The 20,094-nt window shown below is 33.0% G+C and overlaps 1 protein-coding gene across 1 annotated transcript in view; it reads left to right on the forward strand.

Moving 5' to 3' along the window:
• The window catches only part of LOC106099292 (neuronal acetylcholine receptor subunit alpha-7-like), a 74,755-nt gene that overhangs the window by 43,169 nt on the left and 11,492 nt on the right, over positions 1–20,094 (forward strand). Inside the window, exons 2-4 of the mRNA XM_013277795.1 lie at positions 7,533–7,672; positions 12,059–12,103; positions 15,217–15,326. Of these exons, the coding sequence (XP_013133249.1) occupies positions 7,533–7,672; positions 12,059–12,103; positions 15,217–15,326 (295 nt within the window). The remainder of the gene's footprint in view (positions 1–7,532; positions 7,673–12,058; positions 12,104–15,216; positions 15,327–20,094) is intronic.

Genomic DNA, 20,094 nt, shown 5'->3' on the forward strand with positions numbered 1-20,094 from the left:
TCGGATAAAGATAAGCGTTGTTTCCTTTGTAATTATTTGTATGGGCAAACAAAGATAACTAATTGGACTCCGTATTTGTTAATTTGTTTTGTTAATTATGAAGGTTTTTTCAATTTTATCTCCTAAGTTTAATAGAGTGAAAATATATAGTCCAAAGCTTGTCGTAACTATAGGGGTTGTTATTAAAGAAATAATTATTTAAAAATATGCTGTGATTTCTGACATCCTACGCCACAAAGTAGTGCGTGTTTACACATTTTTATATTACCGATATATTTATAAGAACTTAAATAATACCAAGAAATTATATGTAACATTCCAAGAGTTACACGTAAAGTGATTTCAGCACCTTTTGATGACTTAAAAGAGGTGTTTAAAGCGAAGTAGCTTTGCATAACTTACGCTATATTTTATATTAAATGAAGTTACATTTAAAATAAATGTTTATATATTTAGGAAGTGTTATGAAGCAACAGTTGGCGGCAAGCTCGTAATTTTTGCATACATGTTAGCGAAGTCGAACTAAACTGGCTCTCTATATTCAAATTACGCTGTAACATTGGGGTGTCGACAACTGCTAGTCGCGCACGCTATTGTAGTTCCAATCTGTATAACTTTAAGAACTATAATGCTGTGTTGGAATTTTTATTACTATTATGAATTTACTCTGACCCGCAGAGTCACGCTTTACAATTTTACGATCAAGCATCCTATTTTAACCTCAATAACGGAATAACCAGTAAACGTGGCTAATGTCAAATGATGTAATTACAAACTGAATATTATCTAAATATTATGTTTACACCATTTTAATATTCACCATGTTCTCTTTATATTTTAGGGTTAAAATATAAATGGTTAAATAAACTTTAACTCTAGTCCATGAGATTGATTTATTGAATTTTGTTGTAGTTAAAAGCAGGCTCCTGAATAGGGAATGTGTTTCCCTTAACATTAATTCCTTCTTATATTTTGTGTCAAAACAAAAGATGAATTAATTCTATTATAGCGTAAAACATTATATGAAACTCCTAAGAAATTAATGATTTAAAAGTATCTATAAGCAATTTGAAGTATACGAAAGCTTTCGTAAAAACAATTTTACAATTTTTACATATTGTTAAAAAGCGTAGCCTTAGAACTTCACTTCTTTATTCCATTATTAATGTTTTTATCAAAGTAATAAATATAAAAGAAAGGTAGCAAATCCTTCAAAGGATTCCGTTACCTTTGTGGCTCAATGTATATTTTATAGATTATGTTTTACTTTTCCGGTTTATTCATATTTGTATTGTAATAAAGAAAATTGATATATATATATTTTTATAACATAAGGTGGCAAACGAGCAAGCGGTCCGCCATAATGGCGAAGCGACCGCTGCCCATAGACACCCGCAATTGCAGATGCGTTGCCTACCCTTATCCGACAGAGGAGAGAGGACACATAAAGAGGATATCTCCCCTTCCTATGTATCTCCTCCTCCGTCAAATCCACTTCCTCTACCCATCCTCTCCTTATAAGAAAAGGGTGGTAAAGAGAAAGGGACTTAAATTAGGCCTCCGGCACCACACTCATCAGACGAAACACGGAATTACTTACATTTCACGCCTGTCTTCTGTGTGGTCATGGTATTACACTAGGCGTGCCGGCCGATTCGTGCTAAGATGTTAAAGCGGGCACTACCACTGTTATACATATAATTACGAATAAGATTTACGAAGAGATTTACAAATTATAAACTAACCAATAGAATAGATATATAGTAAAACCTCGAAAAGTTAAAGTCTAAGGGAAACACAAAATATTTTAAGTTATAGAGGTTTTAAGTTATCAAGGGTCTATATTGTAGAGGTTTTGGGCTCTGATAGGAAGGGAACATATCATTTTTTGAAGTTATAGAAGTTTATAAGTTACCAAGGTTTGAGTTATCGAGGTTCTACTATATATTTGAGTTAATAATAAAGAGAGAAGCGCTGCTAAAGAAATTAGTATTGTCAGAAAAAAATCTAAAACCTAGATAAATAAATTTAATTTAATTTAAAAAGGAAGGTTAATACCTTAATCTTAACATTTATGAATAAAATAGTGACTTCAATAAGAAAGGGTTTGGTTAAATATAAGATGGGTGGTTGTATTAGGAATTAAACTCCAAGGGCTTACGATTCCCTAATGGCAGGGAAGCGGTTGATCCTTTTATACGAGTATGTACCGCAATAGTCATTAGCGAGTTCCTAATGTCGAGAGAAACATTTGGTGGTTAAAGTGTTAGTTTTCAGTTCAATTTAAAATCTTAACGAATATTAAGATTACAAATTGAATGCTTTGTCTCTGTTTATCCAGAGAACTGTAATTTATTTGAATTGATAATAACATGCTTCTTAATTGTATTGTAATGTTGGGCCATATAAAAATGCTTTACAATAACAAGGAATATTTTGAATTTGTTATACTGAAATTGTACAATATCGAGCACAGACACATTTTATTTAATATACTTATTGTGACAATAAAACAAAACATTCAAAACCTGTCATATCCATACAATTAGAAAACAATAATTTACAGTTAAAATGGATTCGTACACAAATTAATAACACGGCGATTTCAGTGGACCGATTTAATTAATACATAGCTCGGTCGAAGGAGAAACTCCGACGACCGTCATGGGCATCTAAGGGGCGTTGCCATGACAACCGTTCAGCTACCTCAATTTTGCCCCATTCCCTTCGTTGCTTTGTCTCGGTTTTCTGACAAAATGACACAATTTACGCGATCGCACGGATTGTTAAAGAAAGTCATTGATATCCTTGTATTTATATTTGGTTAAATTTTATAGAAAATGCAGTACTTATCTGTAAAAATATTCTTTGTGTCATTCTGTATTCGAACTTAGATCAACGCATCTGTCGTTTCTCTGTTATTGTTGATGTCCATAAACGTCTATATGCACCTCGGTGTTCGCGTCCCTCGTTTCCCCATTTATATCTACATATACTAATGTTATAAAGAGGAAAGATTTTTATTTTTGTATATATTATATGTATTGAAATAACTCAAAAATTACTAGGCTGATTTTAAAAATTCATTCACCGTTAGAAAGGTAATTTATCTGTAAGTAACAAAGACTATATTTTAATTGCACGCGGACGAAGTCGCGTCGCGAGAAGCAGTAAGTGCGAAAATCTGAATCATTCTGGTAAATAAGTGTGAGATTACATTATGAAATTATTATACGTTATCTAAATATGACATGATATTGAATACAATACAAAGTCTAACAAAATAGACGTGTGATATGTCGTCCTTTGTAAAGCATTATCGTCCGTTAGAAATAGAAATGTGTGGAGACCGCCAAGGGACGGCAGTGGACCGTGTATAATGTTACATATTATGAATTTTGCTTACTCCTTACTCTATAAACCCAATGATTTATATGAAAATTTTCATTATAATGTTGGTCTTTATATCTACTTTCTCACGCAAAATACTAGCTGTGGAGTTGCGGAAACTGTAGCCCCTACTACTACTATGTCTCCACTTTGAACCATATTGGTACATGACGTAAAACATCGGCACTTATTGAGCCAGCGCGCATTTATCCTTCGGCCGCGACTTCACTAAGCTTAGGTGGAATCGTGGTCAAGCGTTGGTTTATTTATGTTAAAAAAACAAAGTAATTGAATCCAGGACCTGAAGATAACTCAAGTGCTTTATCCCACCAAGTCTTGTTCAGATTTAAATGAGTATAATGTCATGTTTAATTGTAAAAAAGCGTATAAATATAGAGGTAATTAAAAGGGATGAGAGCACAGCAAAGTACTTGAGTATCAAACATTTGATGCATTATAAAATTAAGAACAAAATTGTTGATATTTATTTTTATTATCGCCGCTGGTGGACACGAGAATTCAATTAGAGCGCACCGATGAGCGCGCCCGACCGCAGTAATTATTCTAAAATGTGCTTTAATCTTTTATTAATAAAGTTGAAAATTTATCCGCAATGTAACAATTCATTAAGTTTTACATGTTTCGTATTGCAGTATAAGTTTTATTGCTTCAACATAAAGTTGAAAATCTAATACGGGCATTTTAAAATAGACGTTCTGGATTACATGTCTGCTTTTATTAGTATGGTAGTGCCTCGAATAACGTTGGTCGCTCACATGAAAATTTCGGACGATTAACGAAAATCGCCTAACAGGGAATTAGGCTGTGTGCACACTGGAGCGTACCGGTGTATCGCATTCGTCCATTAGCGTTTGACATAATCGTTACGGCATATTTGCTTAAATTTGATAACTATTTGACAAATATAATTTTGGAAATCGGTTTCTAGAAGGGGCAATAAACAACTTTTGATTACGATTGCTAAATTTGCTTTTTAAACTTAAATTATTTAATTCCTACTATACTATAGACGAGCTGTGGAGACCCAACGTGTGAATCAGTAAATCAATAAGAAAATGAATGTACAGTACTCGTCTGGATATCCAAGGTAGGAAAGATATCTTAATAAAGGGTTTAAAAGCAAAAACGCTTCAGTACAATTTTATTTTACACTAGTCATACCAACTTGTAGTTTATTAAACTAGCAACAATTTTACATGCTTAATTAAAAAAAAATGTATTAAAGTGTCCTTGTTTTTGTACCACATGTAATGTAACTTAATACATATTTTTGAAACAATGATTTATTTACTAAATTATGTATTTAAAATCTTGTGATGATTGGAAAACGCTACATCTGATTTAAAACCTTGTTATAAAAATACGCAATATATTTAGAACTGCTATAATGTTATAAACTTCACAAGCTATCTATCCATGAATAACACGTTTGCGTTTACATCTATTTCCATAGAGTGTCGGACCGTGTCATTGTGATTCACGTGCAGAAGTCCAATCTCATACATTGAATGACGTCATGTGGCCATCATTATTGTGATTGAATGACGCGCGTCTATACTATCGTTCTTTTTTGTCTACTCAGATAATCGGATAATGTAACCGGAAGGGGAAATATGCTTTTTATGTGCGTCTCTTCCTCCGTCGATGTCGAATGTCTTTGGGCAGCGGTTGCTTCGCCATTTTGGCGGATTCAGGTGGCCGCTTGCTCGTTTGCCACCTTATGACATAAAAAAATCTACAGTGATAGAATATTGTTATGAATAGAGGCAAGAATTTTTACTGCAGCAAGGATGGACCAGGCCTCTTAGAATAAAATTTATCCTAAATAGTTTGGTTTTATACAAAATAACCCAAAATTTTGATACTAAAGTGGAGATTAGATATTTGAAAATTCAAATGAATAGATTTTTGTGTAACGTTTGAAAAGAATGCTTGTTGTATTGCAATTAGAACTAATTTCGTATGTGATGTCTTAAAGTATATCCCGTACCTTGCAATAAGGCGTCCTGATCCCGAGCTAAAAGGTAATAGCGTCAAAGGTACTCATAATAATATTATTTTATGTGCGTCGTTAAAGGATAAGGCAGCGACGTAATGAGATTTCATTTTATCCATTTATTTTAATGATGATAATTTATTCCACATTTTTCATTTCTTTTATTAAATTCTTTTGTTCATTTTTCTAACATTTAATTCTTCTATTTCTTTCTCCTACTTTTTTATTTCCCTTTTATGATCTACTAGTTGTTACCCATGGAATCAAAACTAAACTTAGTAAATACCCTATGTGTTCTTCCAGACAATGTTCTTCTGTGACTTTCATCAAAATCCTTCAAGCCGTTCTCGACGTATCTTGATGAACGTCCGCATCGTAAGAAATATTTTAACCTTTTTCATCACAACACATGGCAACACATTCCAAACTCACAGAAGTGTAAAAAGTAACAAAAATATTTAGTCTTTCTATGATGACGTGGCCTTTGTCATTGTAACAATCATAGATAGACATTTTAATTAACCCCTCACGTTGTAGAAATGGCTCTAGTAATCGAATACGACCTCTCGACAGTTCGTTTATTTCAAGATTCATGCAAAACCGTCGTCTCCTGTCGTGTAGTGATTGCTTTAGTTCTTCATGTGGCATTTTCTTGATGTTTTTACAATTGCATGCGACCACTTTATTCAATTCCTTGTTCAATAAATTATGAATATTTAATATAGTCTACGTTCTTACATTCTTAATCTATACTACTATGAGAAAGAGGAAAGATTTGAATTTTTGGATTTTTGTATGTTTTGGAATTACTCAAAAACCACTGGGCCGATGACAAATATTCTTTCACCATTAAAAAGCTACGTTATCGTTGAGTAATGTACGTTTCTTTTATTTTTCAATTTCACGCGGACAAAGTTGCAAGCAACAGCTAGTGTTATAAAAGAAGCTGTAATTTTAATAACTTTCCACAAAATTAATTAGAGTTGTTGTAAAATATATCCAATTAAGTTAAATTAATCGTAACTAAAATTGTTAAGTTTAATATTAGCAAAGTTATTCGTGAGTCAGCGGTGGCCGAGAAGCTTGATCCGTTGCCAAAAGCCGTCCGGGCCGCGCAAGATACAGTAATAAAGTCTGTTGTCCACTTGTGCGTTAATATCGCCTCGCCTCGCCGCGGAGGATTAGTTGCCGTCTGCCACATTATTGCTCTGTAGCTACTAAAGCCGAGGTTGACATTATCCTCTTGCTTTTGTTTAGTTCGCTTTATATCTTTCAAGTCCACTGCCAGGACTTGTAGAAACATTTTAATGTGTATAAATAAAACATAACGCTGAGCAAAACAGTTGAATTGAGTTAGAAGCTACTCGTACCTGAGTATGTACCTATTCCATCTATAATTCACAGTCTCATTAAATATCTCGCGGTTTCAAACATTATCAACACATAAAGGAGGAATCAATATCCTTTATCTGTAAAATGTGACCGAGGTTTCATTGAATTCTCCGGGACATAAACCAACGTTTACCTCCAACCGAACATCTCTATCCTTTTCTTTTACTTAATCCACCAGAGGCTGTCCCATTTTATCCGCCGTATATCACGTTCATAAGAGCGATCTAAGCTCCTAAAACGAGTGTTTATTGCTGGTCCTTCGAGTCGGACTCTAGTGAATTTCTGAGAAAGAACACGCCAGTAAATTGGGCCCTTTGTCTTCCGGCTAAGAGCGGTCATATATCCAGTTGAGGAGTCCAGGTGCGTGGCTAATGGTCTTATCTCGGCTTCTGCACGAGTGTGCCACCGACAAAGGTAAGCTTTTGGGATTTACTTAATTTGTAGCGGTGCGAGGCGCAATTTTTCATCGAAATGTTTCCTGTGCGGATTGTACGAGGTATGGTTTTGAAAGAGTACTTTATAGATATTACATTAAGTATTTGCTGTTTTTAAATAATAAGTAACAATATTTTTTGTAACTGAAAACATTACTGAATTCACAATACATTTGCGTTGTTTCAACAGCCTTATATGAACTTTAAAGTAACATTTTCGCGTCTTAATGTTAAAAACTTAAAATATAACTTAATTTAATCACGTCCACAGATCTAACATATAGTTTTTTTATGTTCAGTATCGGAGCAAGGTCCTCACGAGAAGCGGTTGCTGAACGCGCTGCTGGCCTCCTACAACACCCTGGAGCGGCCCGTCGCCAACGAGAGCGAGCCTCTCGAGGTGCGCTTCGGTCTCACGTTGCAGCAGATCATTGACGTGGTAAGCCATCTCTCATATATCTAGACACTTAAACTTGCTTATCTTAATAGGTAGGGTTCCACTTATAACGTACAATTGCAATGGTATATCTCGTCCTATTATAATTTACTAAACCAGTTTTATGAAAGAATTGCGTTTTTCTACGAAGTTGAAAAATGCTAATATTAAATACTTTTAAAGCTCATGTATAGAATATGGATAAAAAAATACAATAGACTTGATTAATTTTGTGTGATTTTTTCATTTGTTAAAGAAATATAAAAAGGCTTTAGGATGTTTTTCAGCAAGCTATTTATTCGATATTTTGAATCTTTAATTACGAATGGGTTAAAAAGACGTAAGATAATACTTTTTTTTTTAAATTAAGAACATTATAATTCATACAGAATACATACATTCATTATTCCTTTTAAGTTGCAATATCTTCAAGACTAAATAAGACGAATTATTTCTAAGGCATTTCCTTTTCTACTATCTGTAAGTGCAATCTTGCAAGATAAAAAGGGAAGTAGTCACAGCAAAGTGCGAACTTCGGAACATTTTCCTTTCTTTCTGTCTTAAAAGATTTGATGAATTAAAAATGCATTTTACTAGAAATAAAAGATTACGTTATAATTGGTAATGTTGTACGTAAAACTACAATTTTCTTTATACAGAATGAAGGTCTTACTTAATGTTATAAATTCGAAAGTTTAGATAGATGTTTGTTATAGTTTGTAGCCTAAACTACTGAATGGATCTAAATGAAATTTAGAATAGATGTAGATGATAGTTTAAAAAAACACATAGACTACTTTTTTTTAATTCTACGCAGACGAAGTTGCGAGCAACAGCTAGTAATGTATATTTTTGGCAATAGAGAACTTTTAATGAAAATATAATTAAATACAGATTGTTTAACGATTTAAACTTATTTGATTAGTAAAACTCATATTTCAATCTATTCCATTTACAGACGGTAAATAGAAATTTGAATAAATTTCCAAATTTGTAGTTTCCATTTTAATTAACAAAACTATCGGAGTTTATTGCCCATACCGATTAGAACCATTGTTAATATTCCGTTGTATTTGTTAGTGGTATTGTATACGCGGATATTGTAAAATTTATGTATTAACAGACCCGTAAACGCCCTGGGAACAATTGGTATAACGAATTACGTTGCCTCTAACTTATATTGTTTAGAGATAATGTTACCCTGGACTTTAACGTATTTAGTTTAAACAACCAAATACAAAATACTTCACACTACCTTCAATTTTAACTGAACAGTCGAACAGTACACCGTCAATTGTAATGTTTAGCTAAGAGTTTATTAAAGTATGCATTTTTGTAACTTGTTTATTTAGTGTTTCGGCAAAAGGATTAAAAAAGTAAAGTACTACATACAAATAAATTCCTTTCTACTTCTATAAAATGTTATCCAAAGATAAGGCCACTAGATGGCGTTTCTTAAGGAATGGCTACGTTAGTGTTAGGTTTATAAGATATCAAATCTTCACTACAAGGATCTTACAATGGCTTTAGTTCGTAATAAAACTTACCAAGTGCTCAAACTAAAAGTGTAGTTTATTTCGTTTAGAGATTAACGATCGTAGATCTCTTCCTGTTTCCTCAACATGAGAACTTGTAAGTAGTTTAGGTTTACAAATGTTTTAGCGAACAAACATCACTTGATACCGACTTTAGTTTTACTTTAGTAATCTGAACTCACTTTTAGCGCGAGTGCACGCTTTTAGCCGAAGTTAGTAACAGAAAGGAACAACTTTGAAGTTAGTCTATTTATCTGAAATAATAATTGAGTTTGGATATTTGAAATTTAACTCATGCTTTATATTCGTATCGATTTAATATTATTTTACTATTCCTTTGCAAACCGGATGTCCGGTTCTGAAAAGGTTCCCAAAGGACTCCTAACAATAGTCTACTCATTGTTATGTACATAATATAACTCTATCACCGAGATAATTATACAAAACATGCTGTTCTATCTGTGTGTTTTTTTAATGAAATGAGGACTGACGTATTGTTTTTGTACATTTTACAGTAGTAAGTTTTATAATTGTCCTAGCTTTCGCCCGCGACTCCGTCCGCGTGGAATTAAAAACCAAAAGTGAGTAGCCTATGTGTTCTTCCAGGCTATTCTCTACGTCTGTACCAAATATCATCGGAATGTGTTCAGCTGTTTAGGCTACAAACTCTAACAAACATCCATCAATCCATCTAAACTTTCGCATTTATAATATTAGTAAGATTTGATAAAAAATAAACATGTCTATATTATAAATAGGAATGGCTTTAATTTAATAAACTCAGAAACTACCAGATTTAGTTCTAAAATTCTTTCACCATTACAAAGTTACATTATCACTAAGTAATTTAGGCTATATCTATTAATTTTCTTAGTCTTAAGTTAAAGTGCCGTTGAAAACTAGTACTGATTATAAATTCAAAACATGAAGTATTTAAAATTAAATTCAAGATATTATTGACTGGAAATAAATAGAAAGAAATGTAATACAGTTAGAAAAGAAAGGCGTTAAAATTGAACTTTCTAAGAATTCAGTTAACGAAGCGCTCTTGTGGCCCTGATCTGTGGAACACAACGGAAGTTGCACGAACGGGATAATGTTCCGTTGTAAAATGGAACAACCAGGGGGACAAAGTAAGTCGACAGCGGTTGCGCCGCGGGCATAACGCTTTCAAAGCGCTCCGAGCTTTCGCATCTTTTAGCAATATTTTCACAGTGTCATTGGCAACTGAGAAATATTTGAACTTTATTTTGTCAATGTAAAATATTTTAAGTTATAAATATTTCTAATATCTTGGCGGTTGTTTTTAACTTACATTTTATACTCAAGAGAGTAATATGATAACATTTAACATGTGACATGAACACGAACGAAGTGCTTGAAGAAAACCTGGTCCTCCGACCCCAGAGGAGTAGACTTAGTCAAACATTCTTTCAAATTTCGTACAACCTAGCATTGTAAATTTTACAATATCCTTTAAGTCATAATGCTATATAGTTAGTCTATCTCTTGTGATATCACAGCGTTGTGTTGGCAACACTGCACGTTAAAAAATCCACTATGTAAAAGTTCATAGAATCCCTTTACAACTAGTTTCCGGCGCCGCGTCTCGTTGAGGAAGTCGCAACTACGTTAATTAAGCAAATGGATTGCCTGTATCTTTTATCGCATAAGTGTATTTATTGATTTATGTTGTCTGTGCGTTTTGTAACAAATATTTAGTGTTTTTCTTAATTTTCCTCTTTAAAATTTAAATATTTTGATAATTAACAATAAAAAGTGTTAACATTATTATTATTTAAAATAATCTAACGTCTTTTTAACCTAAATGTAATAAAGAAACAAGAAAATTGATTTCCTTTAATAGGTTGAGATCTTTACAATGATTTTCATCCATATAGGAATTTAATTTTATTAAAACTTGTTAACATGGTAAGTAAGATGTTAACTTATAAGAATTAACCTTAGTAACAACACAGTTTAGCTCATAGAAGTAAACTGGTAAACATTTTAGGATTTAAAATTTCTCTTGAACAAAATTTTGCTTCAGCGAATTGTCTATTTCCGCTTCTTTTCTGTTCAAGGGAATTTTAATTGTTGTCTCATCCGTATTACTCAGGGTTATTATAAAAACGTTCTCTTATCGATAAAGTTCTATCTGTACCATATCTTTTGTTAAACCAACAAAGTCTTTACAATTTCCACTGATATCATTTTATTCCATTAGATTCAAATGGCGACAGACTTGAATTCAATTAGTTTACGTAAATTCACTGTATGTTTTTTTATTTCTTTTGCCGCGTGTTGCATTTAACAAAATAAGGATGAGAAAAACCAAATCTTGACGACAAACGTCTGGCTTAACTTGGTAAGTGGTAGGAGCCGGGCCCGGCGCCTTCGCCGCCCCGCCCTTGCGACACCACCGGTAAACACGACACTCGATTTTATCAAAATTTCTCTTAATATACAAAATTTTCTAATTTCTATTCACGCTAAAAGCACAGTATGCACAGAATTATGTATATTGCTTTTGCGTTTTGAAAGCACGTCGGGGATATGATAGTGTTTGGGTGTAGGCAGGAGGCGGGCGCGGCTCGAGGCGCCTTCGCGGCAAACTGTCGCATGGAGTCGGTGTTACTCGTTACCTTGTTGTTGCGTCGTTTCGCCTACCAGCATTAGATGGTGCGGGCGGCGGGCGGAGGGCGCGGGCGAGGGGGCGCGAGCCCGGTGGCGGTCGCACCCCCTGTCCGCCGCCCGCCGCCCGCCGTATGTGCCGAGTGGAGTTACCTCTCTACAACATTATACTGACTGCGGCCTTTCTCTCTGTTTATGTTGACATCGTCTAACCAAATAGGACGAGAAGAATCAACTACTTATAACCAATATATGGCTGTCATTGGTAAGTGTGATTAAATAAAGCAAACTAAATTAACTCAATAAAATTTCTATCTTTTCTTTCCTTTTTCTTTTGATTTCTTCTTTTAGTTTCTTTGACTTGTTTGATTCTATGCGTTGACTCTGTCCTTAATTTCTTCTGCTATCTATCTATGAAAATTGCATTGCATTGTGGAGTATGCGGCAGATTTGATATGACTGTTGTATGTTAACAGTTTCTTAGAGATTCTTTCGATCCTTGTAATGATCTTCCAGCCATGCAGTAGTGACTAGTAAGTAGACCCTCTCATGCAACCCATCATGCGAACTTATCATGATTTAGTCTTATTTGGTACGTTCAGTAATGTTTCATATAACATTGTTAAAATAAGTTACTTTTTAAGTACCGGTAAGTAAAGATTAATGTTTCAGAGCGGCGAGATATTAAGTATTTTATACCTTAACTAATTCTAGCTGGAAAAATTGCCCCGAAAATACATCTTAAATAATGAATGTATCTCCTTAAAGAAGTTATTTCTTGACGAATTTTCGTATAGTGTTTTTCGCGATAAAACTGCCGTGTAAGCCGCAATGCATTAACAATATGTACTAATAGTTGACCTGAATATACTCATAAAACATTTTATAAAACACAACATTGTCAGCATTCCTGTGCTTTTTAAAAATAAAATAAAAAAACACAACTAAAAAAAACAAGCGTTATTTAGGTTTGTGTCAATTGAAAGTAACATATTGGTGAAAGATTGTCGATTTATCAAAATTTTGCACATCTTATTTACGTACCACTGTTATATTGTGCACAAATGGAACATTTGCTGATTTTTAATGTTTGGCTAAAAACTGACTGTAGTACTTTATTACTGTGCATGTGGAATGAAATTATTATTAAAAACATAATTAAAAAACATTCTAAAATTTCACATTAAGTTCGATCATTTGACAGATAAATCGAATTTTATATTTGTAACGTTTTTTTTGTTTATTTCAATAATAATACACTTTATTTACTGAGTTAATTAGTGTTATTTTTTATTTAACAGTTTTTAAGTCAGTTTGATATTTTATTAAAATACAAATATAAATAAAGCCTAAATAACATACTTTTACTGTTGTCAATTTAATTTACACTTACTGCGTTGGCGCAGCGACCAGAAGTGGGTCTTGGGCTCCGACACGAGAGAGCGCCAGCGTCACATTTACAATTTACACTAGCATTTATAAAATTTACTGTGAACACTAAAGGTATGTTAAAAAGCGAATTAAATGACAATTAACTTAGCATTTACCAAAATGGCAGCTTAGTATATTTAAAAAAAAGTTGTAGTGATTGATTACCCTAATTATGTTCGAGAAAAATCTTGGAAAGCGGTCAAAATAAAATTTCATTGGTCCTTTAGATGTAAGTCCTACGCTTTTGTGTTGTGTTGTACATAGAAAATTGCATGTTTTAACGCATGTTTGTATTTCTGTCTGTGATTGTAAAACTTTGTATTATACGTGTACAATAACATGTGACCCATGTGGACAAGAGTACAATCTGTGATGTCATTCTGCTGAGGTCTCTTGTTATGTGCGAGTAACCTTTGTGCTATGGCTTTTGTCTTGTGAATCATGTGAAATATCGGCTCTTCTATCAGTTCATTTGCTAATCAAATTTGTTGATGTATTTTACATTAATAATTTTATATTTAAATATCAACAAATTTAAATATAATTTCATTTGTTTTTTTAATTTGAGTATGATTAGTTATTATTTAGTTTATATTTGGTTAACTGTTTATTACTATAGTTTATAGTTAAGAAATATTTTTTGATGAAAAGCAAATGATAGTTTTTAAGACGTAATATTTAAAATTGTACGCACTGGATAGGCTTTGAATTGCAAGAATATTGTTTCTATGTTAGTTTACTAAATAACATTTTACCCCCATATTGTCTGCGACATATACTCTAACACTATGAGCAAATATCGATGACTTTGTTATAAAGTTTGTTATTGACGCCGTTAGATTGTGAACTCTGACAGTTTAGAATCTTACTAAAGTAACTATGTGTTATAAAAGTGTGAATTAATTATTGCAATTTGATGATTTTTCTAGACAGTTTCTTGTAATATACATTTTTTAATTGCTTTATATAATACTGACTTAAACCTATTCATTTATCCATCCATCTAAACTTTCGCATTTATAATATTAGTATGAAGTATGATTAATGACACGTCAAGTTGGTAATTGGTCAGCCAATTTATTAATTATGTCTAGTAAGATTATAAGTTGGTGAAGTTTACAATCGTTCGGTGACACAGCCCAGATATTGCCTCCAAGTTAAAACAAACTTTTGTAATATGAGTGGAGGGTACGAAGTTTGTAGGGGCCCTTAAGTCAGCTTTGTTACGTTGCTATCTAAATAGCGGCCTCCGTTATTGTCAGTTGGCAAGTTTGACTTGTATAGCCCTCTGTGCGTACAGTTTTGAAACAATTTTGAAACTTAATGGTATCCATTTAAAGTTAGTTTTTGTTCGCCATCTATTGTTCAATACGTTTTCAATCACGTTCCATTTTGAACGACATTATGACTTTGGAAAAGTGACAAGGTAAAGGCAATTTTAGATATACAACTTACATCATTTAAATAAGTAACTGAATATTGGTAGAAAAATAAAAATGTTCGGTCATTTTAATCGGCTTTTTGCGTAATTCATTTATATCATAGTCGAAATTTTACACATATTGTAATGCAATTAATTTTGTATATATTTGAATCGCTTTAAGGCTTCAAAATTGTTTCTATAAGCTTAATTGTCTCTTTTTCAATTATCGAACGCCGGCGATATTGTGAGCACAATTCGTGCTGATCTCCAATTACATTTTCAATAAAGCATGGATACATCCATACGGACGGTATCGATACTGAAGCATCTATAGATATGCAATTTACAACGAATTGCGTTTACATTCGCTTTAATTGCTTTTCGGACACAGATAATATCAGAAAAAATATTCAAAGATTATTTAACAAATATTAAAGTTACAATTTTATTCTGATATTATTTGTGTCTATGCAATAGAAGTAAAGAGGAACTTTAGTATATCTAATAAAGGATTAACGTGCCAGGAATGGAATGACTACAACTTGAGATGGAATGACAGCGAGTACGGGGGTGTCAAGGATCTTCGCATCACGCCGAACAAGCTATGGAAACCTGACGTTTTGATGTACAACAGGTAAGACTTATTAAGTAAGGAGCCAACGTTAATCTTTTTTTTTCAGTGTTCAATATTTAAAGCGACAGATGGCGTAAAATTGAAGATTATGAACATAAAGTAACATACAATTTTGGTGAGATTATAAGACTTTATTCAAATTTGCAATTAAAATGTCATTATTTAGATTTTAGGAATAAGAGAATCATGTATTTATAAAAATACACCATTTTCAAAACACGAGTTACAGCTCTATGGATAATACAAGATTGAATTAATTCTTTTTTGCTTCATAAAATCATTACTAACAATATAACTTGTTAAAACATCAACAAGTATTTTCTTAGTAATCTAGAAGACCTGTACGGCTCGTATTTCTACCGACTTTAGCCTCCGAGATTTTCTGTTCCACATTTTCTCAGATTCAAGAACACATCTAAATTGGCAACCCTGTTTCAAAGGGATAAACACGTGCAAGAAAACACACCACAAACAAGCCTGTTTTATTTTTAAAGCTTTAAGTCGAGGTTAAAGAACAAAACTGAAGTTTCATGTGGAATTTAAAAGCTAAATGCATAGAATTAAGCAAGGGATTAAGCTAGTGGCGGTGTTTTTACAAAAAAACTTTAAATTGGTCATATGTTGGTATTTTGCAGTGGTCTGGAGTATTCGGTGAAAACGTTTATTATGCTAAGCTCCAGTTGAAACTGAAGTAGTTGTTTCATTTTGTTCATGTTTTCCTTCGTGTAAAGTATTTTTTTTAAAGAAGCGTATATGTATCTTACAATATAGATAACGTGCGAAAAAAGAAATTTGATTTGCGTTAAATCTACTTGCCTTGTTGTTGTTTTACATTTCTCTTTTAGTTTATCTATTTGATTTAAAATAAGGATGCAACATAAATATAAGGAACTAGCTGTTCCCGTGCGACTTCAACCACATAAAATTATGAAATTTTTATTTTATTGTTTACATGTGTCAAATTATCAATTGCAAATGTCAAAATGACATGACATGATGACATACCACGGCAACCTTGCTTGATGTTGGCAGCAACTTATGTTCTCTTTACCACATAAGTGTTTTTATCCAAAATATTTACCCCCTAAGTTTAATGGCGTGAAAATATATAGCCTTAAGCGTGACGTAAGTGTAGGGCTTTTTGTTATAAAAAGAGTTATTCAAAAATATGCTGTAACTGCTGACATCTTAGGCAAAGAAGTGTGTGTTTACGCTTTATTATAATAGTATAGATATAGATTATATGGGATTTACGCTATGTTTTTGAAAACGTCTCGAATATAGTAATTAGTTTAATCAATGTGAAATACAAAGAAACGTTTCATTTTTACTTTTATATCGCATTTGAAGTAGAGTCGCGTTTATTACTCGGCAAATGTTGAGCAAATGGGCTGCACAGTTTACGCGCTGATTATATCGAGTTTATCGCGGCAATTTATTCGCGACAGAGCTTTATTGTGCCCCCAATGCTCCCGCGCCTCCAGTGCCCCCAGTGCCCCCAGTGCCCCCGCTCGTAATGTATCGCAAACTCATTTGCTGATAGCGTAGCTATGAAAACTTTCTGCTTAACGATCTCATTAAAACGTAGTAAAGTAATCGAATAATTTTATAGGCTTAAGCTATTGAAGCTTGTTATAAAATAATCGTGTATACAAAAGAGCTGATCGATGACTTGCTAATGAATATACTCTTAACTAACCAAATATTTATGTCAGTTATCTCCTTACGACAATATAAAAAGATATAAAAACAACCTCGTTTCCATACTAGCTGAGCAAAACAATTTTGATAACGAATGTACACCTATAAATTGTATCAGCGGTTATGAAAACTGTAACGTCACATTTGTTCGATATTCAGCATTGCATAATTATGAAGCTTGTTTGATAAGCTCCGTTTAGATATGGTATAGGAGCATTAAGTGTTTATCAACGCATACCTGGCCGGCAGCCAGACTAAGTAGACGTCCTAGAGGCTGCAAACTTACGCTGTTTTATTGCAACTCTCATTTACTATGTTTTATTATACGACAATTTTTAGTATATTAATATGATCCACATTTAAAATCGCTGACATAAAATTTGGAAAGAAACATACGAGTATTTTTTTAAAGGTAATCTTACTAACATTATAAATGCGTAAGTTTAGATGGATAGATGTTTGTTAGAATTTGTAGCCTAAACGGCTGAACGGATTTCGATGAAATTTGGTCTAGATGAAGAGGATAGTCTGGAAGAACATATAGGCTACTCACTTTTTTTTTAATTTCACGCGGACGGAGTCGCGGGCGAAAGCTAGGGTTTTTATAAAGAATGGATGATCTGCCAATATTAAAATAGTCTATTATTAAAAAGAATGCAATAGTTAAACTGCATATTTTGTATATAATCTTAGTAATGTTGAAATGTTTGTAAAGTTCTGGTTTTTGAAATAAAATTGTACATTTATGTTAGTACTCGTACGTTCAATATTTATCATTCTGGTTCGGTTACAATTTTATGTTCTTTGGTCCAGAATTTGCCGATTGTGTTAAATAATTCATCGAGGAAAAGATTGATGTCTGTAACATCCAATCCATCCTCACTAGACACGCGAAGATTTTATTAGTTTTCTGTACACTAAAAACTTACGTACTTCACGGAATCGCTCGACAAAGTTGACAGGTGTCAATTGTGTACATTATTTCTTAACTAGCTTTCGCCCGCTAATCCGTCCTCGTGTAAACAAAAAAACCAAAAGCGAGTAGCCTATATGTTCTTACGGACTATCCTCTACATCTGTACCAAATTTCATCTCAATCCGTTCAGTCGTTTAGGCTACAAACTCTAACAAACATCCATTCATCTGAACTTTCACATAACATTAGTTAGATTGGACTAGTTAGAAGATTCCAGGTTCAAATTAGACTTAAATACTATTTCCGGCATATTAGTTATTCCTGACTTACAGCGAGTAATGTTGCCTAAAGCGTGACGCCTCATCGCTTCATCGGTGATGCTGACGAATTTAATTAGCTCCAGTCCATTACCGCTGCGAGCCGTCGACAAGTCACTGTTTGATATACCTACAGATTGCTACAGATTTAGAGAAGAGTTAATTTCAATTTATACACGATATCAAATGATAGACAGCAAACGTGACGTAGAACTGTTGTTGATAATTGAATTGATAGCTCTATAGACAGGATTGTTTATTTTATTAAATATATAACAGACACGACAAAATTATAGAGCGGTTTTGCAGAACGATTTTAAAAATTAATCTGAAATATGAAAGGGATAGGTTTAAACTCATAAGGACTATCAAATATGCTTATTAATAAGACGAGAAGTTGTTTTCTATTGGATAATATCATACTAAAATCCACAATAGGTACCAAAATCATCCTATTTTCCTTTCCTTTTACAAACATGTTTTAAATTAATTTATTTAGAAAACGTAAAAAAGTAATTAAAAAAAATCGTATTGAAAACACTAAATAAAAAAAATCGAGAGATCGCGAGAACGTTTTCAATTTAAATAATATCGTTTTATTACAGAGATCATATTTTAAGTGGCGGGCAATAACATAGCGCCTGAGCGGCCGCTGGACTCGAGCCAATTTTCCCGCTATCTTTTAAGAACATGAAAAGTGAATTATCGCTGATTTGTGAACGTGTTGTGTAAAGTTGGGGACGTGAAATATGGCCTTGTTTGTGATCTGCGCTTGGCTTGCACGCATTATGAACACAAACATAGCTTTGCACATTTTAAAATATATTTTTTCCTCTTGACAACCATCGAGCAACAACATATGTAAGAAGTAGTGAATTGGTGATCTATTTATAAGATTGTAATTTTTTCTAAAAATAAACAAAGGCTCTAGACAAAATCTGTGATAATAATAATGTCAATTTAAATACAAGTACAAGAAATACCAAATGTCAATAGCTTTACTCGAACACCTCTCACTAAAGTTTGGCGATAACGTTGACTAGACTAGGCCCTGTACGAATTCTTAGCGGTTTATATGGATATTAATAACAAAGTTGAATTATTAATAACACTAATTATCTATAGATCTTTTTAGTGTGTACTAGTAAAATTATTCAAATTTTAAACTATAAACTTATCAATCTAGGTGATGAACGCCAGTAAATTAATACTTACCAAAGACTTGAAATTATCTCGAAAAAACAGTTTTTTTCCACACCATATGTATTATAGAATTTTAAAATAGTGAAGTGTAATTGAATTTAAAAAGGCGGAACACCACAATATTCATTATTGATAAAATTTGTCACATCGCGTCCATATTTTTCTGTTCGGTGTAACATATGGCCGGTCATTGCGGATTTGCTGGCGGCCGGCCAAGCGTACAGTCGCGGAATTCTGCGGTGTTCTACTTCAGGAAAAATTGCCTTGTACACCGTAACGAGACAAACTCCGCCGCTTCGTAAATAACTAATTAGATAGCAGTGAGTGCGAAGGGATATAAAAAGAAACTAGTCTTGTATCATTAACCGACATTTTCGTACACACATTTAAAAACTGCGTTGTATTGATTTCGTTCCGCATCTCGTTTCAAAATCATTTTTATTTTAAAACAATATCTACAGACTTTTGGTCCGTACTCTTTTTTGCACAGTGTTTATTTTTTTCTTTTCTTTTTTTGTTGCGTAATCCTTGTTACATTAATGAGTTTCTTTTTTTGACCGACTTCCCAAAAGAAGGAGGTATTCAATTCGTCGGTATATTTATTTTTTTTTTTTTTTTATTTTTTTTTTTT

Source organism: Papilio polytes, unplaced genomic scaffold (genome assembly GCF_000836215.1).
Source record: "Papilio polytes unplaced genomic scaffold, Ppol_1.0 DF824135.1, whole genome shotgun sequence".
In the NCBI taxonomy this organism is placed as follows: domain Eukaryota; kingdom Metazoa; phylum Arthropoda; class Insecta; order Lepidoptera; family Papilionidae; genus Papilio; species Papilio polytes.